The sequence below is a fragment of the Anopheles stephensi genome, chromosome 2 (genome assembly GCF_013141755.1).
Source record: "Anopheles stephensi strain Indian chromosome 2, UCI_ANSTEP_V1.0, whole genome shotgun sequence".
NCBI lineage: Eukaryota > Metazoa > Arthropoda > Insecta > Diptera > Culicidae > Anopheles > Anopheles stephensi.
This window is the reverse complement of record NC_050202.1, coordinates 49,422,498-49,434,069: the sequence shown is the minus strand read 5'-3', so window position 1 is coordinate 49,434,069 and position 11,572 is coordinate 49,422,498. Positions and strand designations below refer to the sequence as shown.

The following is an 11,572-nucleotide window of genomic DNA, read 5'->3' as shown; positions in this document are numbered from 1 at the left end:
TGTGTCAGGCAATAGCTGTTCCCATGTTCACATGGAATCTCGTTCATATCGCCTCCCCATACGCAGGACTGACTATCCAGCTACAAGGAAAAAGCAAGTCAAGGAAGGCCAGAAGTGGCAGGCCATTACCTGTGGAGGTTGTCGTGCTAGTGTCTATGTCCCCAGTTCTCTATTCTAGAAAGTTTCGGATTTGGTAGTCCTTGACGATGTTGAAGAATGTTATTGAAGTTGGGTGGTTGAAGTGGCTTTTTTAAGTCATGGAATACTTTTGAAATCTCCAGTTGCTCAAAGCATCATTTCTGTACACTTTCAGAATCTCTCGATGAGCTACAAACAAACAAACCCAACAGAACTTTCCTCAACAGACTATTCCTTGGCTTAATTACCTGCTAGATCATGTTGGACTTATCTACACCATGATAATCCTGAGGGGAAAGATTCTGCTGAGATGCGATATTTGATGTTGCTGTGTGAAATACCTTTTAGGCCTCAATTGAAGAATTCAATTCGGAGGGTATTTTATTGCCGACCTACCAAGTAGATAACAATATAATATTGAACTTGACTCAAGTAATGCAACTAACAAAAGAAATTTCTGTTCTGTTACACATTTTGCAAGGGGTTTATTGGGTAAAAACTGTATAAAGGACAAACAACAAGTAAGTGACGCCGCTCGAACCATGATGGAGATATTGAATCTTCATCACCATAACTCGCTCTAACTTGTGGCAGCGAACAGCTCGAAATCAATCGAGTACTCAAACAGCATGGTCGGCGTTGCATCCGGTGTCGGATGATGGGTAGCCTTCAGCTGCATCTTGTACTTGCCGTTCGGGATCAGCTTGAGCAGTGGGCTTTCCGAGTCGAGCGTAAAGTCGTTCAGCAAATACCGGCCCTGTAGGAAGTAACATTATATGAGGGCAACATAAATTATTAATCCTTTCTAGTCGAAGTGCTAATATTGTGCTTACCGGGTTGTACGGGCACATGAGCGAAAAATTGATGAACTTGGTTGACTCTTTCGCGATTGTGCGTACGATCGGATTTTCCGACATGACCGGATCGACCTTACACGTGTCCAGATCGATGTTCACCATCGTGTGGTACTCGCCCTTAATCAAATGCTGCAGATGCGGTGTCACCTACCACGGGAGTCAAGCAAAACGTAACTTTACATCTCTTTCTACCTTGATTTTCCTAACGAGCAACAGACTTACGATGACACTGCCCTCGATTTTCTTTGCCAACTCAACATCTGCACCGAACGAGTACTTATCGTTCTGACTCTTGATGAATATGTTGCCGTGCATGTAGTCCTTGTTCAGCTCGTACTTGAGATTCTCGAACCGTACGACGGCGGCTGACTGGGATGGAAGAATAAATCTGATAAAATGTAAATCTCTTTCTCACACAAACCTTAACAAACCAACCCTATCGATCAGCTGCACCATCAGCACTAAGACAGCACAGTGTTTAAACATTCTCGGACCGAACGTATCGTATCGAACTGCACGAAAAACAAACTCTGCAACGAACGGTACCGGTAGCCAGTGAATTTATAGTTGTCGGTGTTATGATAAGTGGAAGCTGATAACGCCGATACAGTTCGCTGGCGTATAATTTGAGTCCCTGAAAATATGTTTTAAACGCGGACGGATAATAGGGGAGTCAGATAAATTTGGAGCGTAATTGCAGACAAATTGATTTCAAGAGCAGCATCGAAATGCGCATTTAATTGAGCACTTTTTGGGTATTTTTTTACTTTCAAGACCATTGGCGGAACATTTCGTTTCAAAGTTGAGTGATCGAATATAATTTAAGTTATTCAGATAAAATAATAAAGATTTTTTTACAAAAATCGAACAAATATGCTTGCGGTAGTAAACGTGATAGTCTAAATCTAACAAAACCATCAAAGTGTAAAATAGCTCTCAAGTTGAGAGGTAATTTTCCCGGTTATTTATTTTATCGCTTTCGATCAGAGGTTTAAAATTCAAGAAAACAAAACAAGGTTGATGGTGAGGTTTGGTTCGGTTAATTGCAGCAATTACTAAGCTAATTGTGTGATATGATTCACGACGCTTAAAAATTTGGTCATGGAAAGCTTAACAGGCTGCTATCCCGCAGTTCGTTTCGTGCAGGTAAACGGTTCGGGATATCAACCTCACAAGAATTAGACTAGTATCATTTTTGTTGAAAATTAAGAAACTGTAGAGTATAGTGTAACTGGGAAACGACACTGGACTGTAGATTATTTTTGATTTTTTTTATTTAATATGGAAGAGGCTACTCCGAGCAGTGTGTAATTCTTTATATTTTACAGTGATGGACATTAGAATAAAACTAATTTTCATATTTCAAAATTTCACAATAAACTTTTGAGAATTATAAGTACTTTCGATACTTCTACTAAGAAGAATCATAGCTTTCGTTCAAAACTAATCAATGTATTGCCTAAGAATAAAAAAAAACTAAGTTTGACATAACCTAACTTAAAAAATATACTAAAGAATATTAAATATGATTATTATTATGATTGCATCTGACGGAAATTTAAACCAAGCATGGCGAAAGCATTATGCATAAAACACGTTAACAATTTTTCAAAAAATTCATTGACTTTTGATTGATTAATCTGCGTATCCTACCTCTGAAACCCTTTATACTCATCATAAAGTGAGATTGGCTTGAACATTGGTTGAAACGATCGATGTTGTCGAGAATGGATTGGATTGCCCATAACATTAACATTAAAAATCGCCGTTTCCCAATGTCGGTTCACCTAGCAGTAGGAAGCGCTTGTGTTAAATTGGTTCGGTCTCTCCAGCTTAATTTAGAAAAAATGCCGTTATAAAGAGATTTACGCTGCAGTGCCTATATTCTGTTTACTCATGTCACTTCATAAGTGCACCACACAACCGAACTGTATTCAAGAATGAGGCTGACCAACCTACAGAGTTAATGCAAATAAAATCGGTCGAAGTATTTAGTTATCTTAAATATTAATCCTAATGCTCTGTTTCCGTATCCAGGTTTTTTTTTATTCCACTTGTGGCATAAATGTTAACTTAGATTATTATAACCCTGCTGGAACGCGTAAATGATCGGTTTTAGTCAAAATTTGATGGACAAGTTAGCATAATCATACATCGGCTGTCAGGAAGAAGCTGTAAAGGATGACTTCTAACTCATAACAGCTCTTCATAGACTTCACACACTCAATTCACACCAACTGTCACAACGTAGTACAGCATTCTTCAACGTTTTGCAGTCAATAATCGAACTTTACTGGCATACATACTTTGAAGACAGCGGCGTTCATTAGAAATCAAGTTTGTCAAGTGTGAGATGAATAATCTTATCTGGTGGTACAATATGTATTGGTCATATTTCCAAGTGAATTCTGAAAGGATATTAAAGGTAAAACAATTTAAAATAAATTTTTATACAATTCGTTGAAAATCCGCATCATAGCCTCATATTTAGGATTTAGGATTCACAGGTAATCTTATTTTATTTTACATCACTGTTGTTGCAAATAATAAAATTCTTAAGCTATTTTTGGCCTTGGGACTAACACCTCGAGAAGTCTTCGTCTGCCATTTCTGGCTTTCTGTTACTTAATTTTACCCTTAGTAAAGTAATCAGTCCTATGTACGAGGAGACGGTCTGGATGGGATTGGAGCCCCGGCCCTGTCATGTAAAGGCCGGCGCCGTTATCGCCTCATCCACCGGACCGCCCCTACCAATAATTAAATGATATTTTTTTTGAAAAAAAAAAACTGCAATATACCAAATGTGATCAATAATTTATTTAAAAAAAACTAACACATTTACGAGTTACGTTACACGGAAGGATGGAGTCCCGTTTTTACACATCTTAACCACCAACACACTCAACATAGCAATAGACCCGGACCAACAATAGAACTGGACAAACACACCACAAACTCCACACACCTACAACCGAGCACGTCCGGGATAAAGCGAAATATCAGGGAGGAAATGCCTTGGTAATTTTTTTGTGAATTTGTGTATTTTTTTTGGTAATTGTATTTTGTCAGCACATGCGGTGCTGACAATACGGCTTCAAGCCGTCATAATAAATATATAAATAAAATAAAAAAAGATTTACGAGTTTGACGCAAATCCGAAGCTCAATATGTCCTGGATACCTTCAAATAAAGGCGGAAACGAACATAGTTTAAAGCGAAATGAGTTCGCGTCTCCGTAGTTTTTTTTTCAGTGCCCTAATTGAAGTTCGATCGAACTACCAACTGTAGTAGAATTTTTGTATGATCGCCAAAAATATCTATTTTGATAAATTTACAGGTCTATGAATTGGCATGAAAAACATCTTACTCTGTATTCCCTTAAACGATACTTAGCTCTCCATGCTTTGTTTAACTATAATTTGAAAAAATTTACGAATAAAGTTCATTTATATAATTTAACTGCTCTAAGAATATCAATCATAAATATACCCTCGTAGATCCCCGAGAATAATTGACTCACTGCTAGTGCAACTACGTGAAAATAAAACTTACCTCTTGAAAGAAAATAAAACTCCCCAATAGTGTGAGACGTTCAACATTGTTTGTTTGGTGGGCAATTCCCTAGATAATATCAACCGGGCTAACGAACATCGCTTCAAAACCATCCCACGTGCAGCTTAACGACATCGATTGACTTTTGTGTCCTAGAAAACATTCCTGCGTGTGAGCTCGGTTGTTGCCTCTGTGACAACATTCACAGCCAGGAGACAGGCAGATGTCGCCGGTGTCGCCCGCCGAAACGCTGGCCCGTCGAGTAATTAGCTACTGATTCTACCTGACGTGGGAGACATCATTTGGAAGATTAGATCTTAGGCCTCCGACGTCGTTGTCGCCGCCGTCGACCTGTTTCAGCTATGACGCAAGCGGTTTGCGTGAACAGGTAGGACGAAGACGGACGAACTTTGTCGTCGCCCAAGTAAACGTATCTTCCCTTTTGTTGGGAAGGAAATGCCTTCCACGTACCCGGGACAACTTCTGGCGCTTAAACACACAAGCACCGAGCGCCACGTGTGATAGGCGAGCAGGGTATAAAGGTGACGGCAGGTTGTTTATGTTTATGGTTGTTGACGTTTAGGACGCCAGACACAACACACACACACATACGTAGCCGTGTTTTGGGACAAATATTGGAAAAGATTACACCGCAGGATAACGGTACGCAGGATTGTGGCTCGAGGTCAACCTTGGCAACGGTGCAGATAGAAGGATGGTGCAGGTAGGACAGGTAGGTGAGTCGAACGCGTCGGAACCAACTCCGAGACGCGTGCTGAGGTTGATGGTTCTTTAGACTCTTACGGTCGGCGATAATAATGAGGCGCCATACCACAAACAGCACACACACACTAACGAGGGCTCGAAAAGCTGTCGGATCCGATTTACGCTGCCAACCAGACGGGAAGCTCCAGTTTTTTTTTTATTTGGAAGGAAGGATACGCACCGGGACTGATTTTTAGACGATGGAATAGGAGGAGTGGACTGAGTGCTGCTAGCGACAATATTGACCTGACATCGATCACGAAGGTTAGCATGGAATGCGGGAACCCTCGTGGGGGAAGCAATGTTTGGTCTAATAATCTTCCGGAAAAAGGATTCCAAAACCGGGTCACCGGAGTCCCTGACTCTTGACACACATGGGAAAAGAGGTTAATAATTGGGAATTTGGAATTAAATCAATCTTCATAATCGGAGGATATTAGATCGGTATAATATGATTGGAGGTGTTCTTGGAGGTATGTCACTCTATCTGTACTCCTCTCCATACTGGTTCCGGATGTAGTGATATGTCGACGATCCTCACGTCAACTTCAGCACTTATTGATATCCTAAGACCAGCGCAAAACTTTTGCCAAACCCGGAGTAAAAGAATTGCTGACGTACGAGTTGAATGTTGTATCAGATCCTTAGCGGAAGAACCCGCCGGAACAACCATTCTACTCCTACTTGTTTTCTACCAGAACAATAAAACAAACCTCGCAAAAAGGAATGAATACGACGAGCCACGATTGTAAAGCAAAGCAATTTTTATGTAAACCGTTCGCTTTGACTGTTCCGGAAATGTAAAACCCATCCCAGCAACTGCACACCAGCGCACAAATTCGTCGTCGCCAGTGACGACTTACCCGAGGGTGCGGTGCGTCGCAGATGCCGTTGAAAGGCGCCTGATTGGGGTAGCTTCCTTTCGGGTGACCCTTGCCAGGGCCCAGGAGTGTTGGTACAGGCCGTTCCCCTCCCCCCATGATTGAAAGGCAACAGAAGAAGAATTGTTTTGCGCATTGTGTCGCTCGCTCTAAGGGAAAGAGAAAAGAATGTAACGTTTCTTTGTTGCGGTCGAGCTCCGACTGAGGGTGTAAGTGCCAAAGTGATGCAGATAAGCGAAGGTCTTCTGGAGGGTGAACGAAGACAGGAAATGCCAACCGTGTTTGTGTTTTACGTTTTTGTTTTGGTTTGTTTTGTTTTTCGTACCATCACGATTATGCTTGCCCGGATGAAGATGGCAGTGAAACTGACACGTTCGTGAAATCGTGGCGACGACTTCCGGGCGACACAACTGGAAGAAATCATTCCCCGTCCCCCGATTGGGGCGCTGGTGTAATACATTGCCATGTCAATGCTGTTCGCGCCGGCAATGCTTCGGAAGGCGAGATTTAAATTGGAGTGGCCAAGAACTACCCCGTACGAAGTGTGGAGGCGCAACGCTATAGTACTGTGTGTGCGCTTTGTTTGAGCTTTCATTTAAGATGGATCGGTTCGTGGGAAGTGGCAATGTAACGGGGGTGAAATAATTTGCAACGACAATGTGTTGGGTTTTGGGTGAAAGAAGTTTGGCAGAAAAAAAATAAAGGAAATGAAAATGATAAAGAAGATGCTGATAAGGGAATGTGAAATTCTTGGAAGCAGCTTTGAGAAGAGGATTTGATCTGTCATGCATTTCCACTTAAGCTTTTTCAATTGTTTTTTGCTGAGTAGTAATCAAATTTTGTAAAACATGTTTTATTAACTCATTTAAGGAAGAGTAGTAATTTTGGAATATTCTTTTTATTTTTCGTCAATACTCAGAGCAACTCCTCGAATTATGTTGCATGACCGATGAAACTATAACAAGTTGCTTTCATACTGAAGAAGATTTTGATTACTGCTACTTCTCCAAGTTAAGAGGATGAAATCTTTGATATAGAATGATGCATTATTATTCTTTAGATCAGCAAAACGGCCAGACCATTTTTGTCATGAAAAAAAATAAAAAAACTTTCAATCATGTATATTTCTTCCAAAACTTCGCTCATCTGACCAACTAAACCTAAACCAAGGCTCCACAAAAAATGAGGAAAGCGAACAACAGTCACTCTTATCAAATCCCTACAAAATCCCCAGCAAACCCCTGTCGAATCCCTATCGAATCACAATTAAATGCTAATAGAATCCGAATTGAATCCCAATAGAATGCTATACGAATACGAATCGAATCCCAATCGAATCACAATTGAATTTCAATTGGATCTAGAACCTAATCGAATCCGTATTGGATTCGAATCCCTATCGAAACTGGGTTGAAAGAAAATCCGTCATTTAGGATTCAATCCGATTCATATCTACCTAGGGATAGAATCTTCGATTCTTCCGAATCTTTCGGATCTCCCAACACAAGCTGTTTGAGCTTAAGGACTTCGTCTTCTTCTTCTTTAGCTCTACAAACCTCGCCTGTCATTTATTGCTTCCTGTGACTCGATTGTACCCGAAGCTTCATAGTCAGTTCTGTGTACGTGGCGGTGGTCTGGATAGAAATCCTGGACCTGCCGAGAGAATACCGGTACTGCCATCGTGTCGGACACCGAACCTTCGCTATCAGGATTATGATGTCCAATTATATTCCTGGTTACCACCAGCGATATTATCTAGATATTCAGAATCCGTAGAGAGCAGATATCTCAAATCAGGAATTCAAAATAAGAATGGCCAAGAACCACCCATTAAATCTACAAGCTGGAACTAAGATCCGTACGCCGTAGGCTATGATATGAGAGCTGAAACCTGAGATACAATACTTAGAGTTGGTATGTGATATCAAAAATTCCAAGATCTTAAATCAGTGATCAAGAATCCCACATTTGTGATCAAGGATCCGAAATTAGAGATTCAGGGTCGTAGATTCAGAACCAGATTACCGAGATTCGAGAGCAGGGATTCTGAATCTCATCTGAGGAAAAGGATTTCATCATCTCAAAATAATCACAATATCACGGATCACCAGATCTTTAAACTAGAAACTGTATGGTGATCTCACACTTTGTAAAAATAATACCGGATGACCCAGCTCTCTTTGAATCCCAAGTATCTTTGAATCATTTACAAAAACAGTGGAGTCTTGGAAGGGTCAAATTGAGATAGAATGAAGTCGTTAATGCATACATCAGATATTGGATTGCTAGAAGACTTTAATTTTAAATTAATACCCTGTTATTCGTAGTTTTTAAAACACTTCTAATTAATTTCCGTCATTTGCATAAATGAAAATTGAACATTCTTCAACTTTCTTTCCCAAATAATCACTCAACATTACTCACAATTTTTTGGATAAATTGTTGAAAAACAGCCCAACTTTGAAACCGTATCTTGTCTGCATTTTATGACCCCTCCACATGTCTTCCTGTTTGTCATAAGCATTACTTTCATGTTCGTTCCACCTTTTCCTGTTAGCTGCTTTGTCTACTTCCTAGGTCGCCCCTGCAAGACCGGTTCTAAAGGTGCATTACCTGTGCAGACGCACCACAATGCACAGCACAAAGCAGACCGCTGGTTTACCTTTGTTTGGGGGCAAACAAAACTATTGTAATCGCGATACCGGTGACATTGTTGGTTTCAGATTACGCCGTGGGAAGGTCATTCGCCGGTGGAGGTCATACACCGACCACTTTGCTCCCACCGTGAACGTCTTTGAAGATCAAAACGCATCGTGTAAAGCGTTTGCGTGAATCAGATCTTTCACCCTCCATCGGAACGGGCCGGTCCAGTGCTTGCGGTATTGTTTTGCCACGCAGAACGGTCCAACCGGAGGCGGTTGCGTATCGGAATGCGAGACCCGAGCGCAAAGATTATCCCATGAAATTTGACACCGGGATCGGATCCGGCGTAGAGCGCACCGTTCGGACATGATTCACCTCGCGAATGATTTACGGCCACGGTCATGATCAATGTGGCATCGTTGCAGTGTGACCACGCTGCGACAAACACCACAGCCACGGCGTTGCGATGGACACGACGAAGACGCGCGAAACGATGAATTACTGCTAATTGCCATCCGAAATATGGTCGCAAAATCCGGACACCCGTCACCAGGGTGCTGCGCTACTGGAGCGGTTTTCTCAGAGCCTTGTACTCTGTATTACCTTTATTGCATCACTGGTCATTTTGGGTTAAGATGTTTAATTTGCATTATCACATTAAGTCTCAATGCTGTGGCTTGGCTGAGGGGTAGCCAGTTTTAAAGGTTCTGCCATAAGAAACCTGACCAGCGCAATGACTCTTCCCAGAAGCGTCACCAAACAACTGCTGAACCTTGTGCTCACGATTAGCAGCCGCATTATAAAGGCATTTTGAGCTTATGTTTACATTAATTTGTCAATGGTGAGCTGCGTTTATGGGCAGTTTTATCACAATGAACCTGTCATACTCTTAATTAACACGTGGCCTAATGAGATTTGTTGTAGAAAAAGACGCATTTTATTATATTCTTTAAAACTGGTTCGAAGCTCTTATGGGGAAGGTTAAAGTCTTGTCACCATTGCCGATGATTTTTCACTAATGTAAATTATTTATTAAATTAAATGGTTCGTGCTGTGTACGATTTTTTCATAGCGTGTGCTCGTATGTCATACTAGCGCCTTCAATTGGCAGATAAAAATTGTTTTGTAAATTTTAACAACATTAAACGGATGTTGGGCTATACACTATACAATAATATTAATCTTGAACAATGCAAATAAATAAAGAGAGGCAGCAAAAATTTGATTTCACAAACAAATCCCATCATGGTTTCTTTGTCAAATAATTTTATATTAAATTTCAAAAATTCGTTTTATTTTATGGATTGGTTAAAGAAAATGAAATCGAAATAATCAATTGCCTTTAGGTATGTATATATAAAAATCGATTTCATTGTGTATAAAACTCTCAAGTTGAAAAAATATCCAAAGACGTTTACAAAACATATTCTGAACATTTCTCGTTGTGATGGGAAGCAATGAATGATTTAAATTAAAGGATAGAGTTGTAAGATTTTTTCTTGCAAAGATCTACCGCTCGTAGAGAATGTACTTGAAAAGCTGGAGAGCAGTGGCGGATCAACATAGCAGCGGAAGGAGCGACCGCTCGGGGCCTCATCGGTCAGGGGGGGGGGGGGGGACCTCATTGGTTAGGGAAATCATGTTGTTTCCCTCTAACATCACACTTAGAGAGTCTCAACTGCCAATCCACTCGGATCCTCCAAATATCTTGACCCACCACTGCTGGAAAGGTAAAAATAATGCTTGGCAGAGCTACAGAAAATAAAAATAAATAGTTTTTACATACTTTTTTATATTTTTATAAATATTTATGCTTACTTTTTACTACGTTGTAACTTGGTTCATGTATGATAACTATGAAGCCACTTGCAAATATTGATTGGTTTTTAGGCAAATCACCATTATACGATTTTAAAACTTGTATGTTGCTGAAGAGGTCTACCAAAATGTATAAAAAACTGTTAAATAGTTCAAAATGTTTATTGAAGCCTGTAAAAAGATTATCCCATGAGCATTTTTTCTTCCCAATTTTGTAATATCTAAAACTAAAAAACTTAGCGATACGGCCAGGCCGTTCTTTTTGAATGAAAAAACTAAAAAACTTTATTTTTACTATAATCTACCTACCTAAAATAACTATACGCATCTATGGTACAGTAGAAACACGAGCAGGAACTCAATAAATGGATCCAGGTATGGGCCTTTTTGCAATGTAAATCATTCTAAGTGTGTCATTAATTTTGAAAACCCTAAGATGAAATTATACAAAAATTTTAACATAATAAGAAGCAATTCGGAATATCAACAATATTTAATTCAACAATAAGGTTCAGCCCGTTCAAAAATAAAATTAAAATTATTAAATTTTCATTCAATTTTTACATTTATGTGGCTTGTTCTGTTAAATATAATATAAAAAAGGGCTAGTGTCTCATTGTTCAATTACGCAGTCTATAACACTCATCTGATTCTGTTGAAAAGATCAGTTCAAAGAATTGACATAAACAGCAGTCATCTTTTTAAAAAGCCTGAACAAAATATGTTGAGTTGATGTTTTTGTCAACCACTGCTTTTTGTATGAAAAACCATTAATTGGACTTGTTGTTGGAGCTAAAAGTTACCATATTACTTTACTTGAAGTTTATCTTTAAGTACATTCAAAGTATCTTGCCTATGTAAAAAATATTCATGTTTTTTTGAAAATAATTTTGATAAAACATTTCAGAAATTTGATAA

General features: G+C 39.6%; 1 protein-coding gene across 1 annotated transcript; it reads right to left on the bottom strand.

The window, feature by feature from the left end:
* Positions 1–592: 592 nt before the first annotated feature.
* Positions 593–1,579, bottom strand: LOC118507401. Its single transcript, XM_036045858.1, has 4 exons — positions 1,431–1,579; positions 1,218–1,364; positions 972–1,142; positions 593–895 (listed from the first exon to the last, which is right to left on the bottom strand). The coding sequence occupies exons 1-4, from the start codon at positions 1,479–1,481 to the stop codon at positions 719–721; spliced, it is 546 nt and encodes a 181-aa protein (XP_035901751.1). The 5' UTR covers positions 1,482–1,579; the 3' UTR covers positions 593–718.
* Between the last annotated feature and the right edge of the window lie 9,993 nt (positions 1,580–11,572).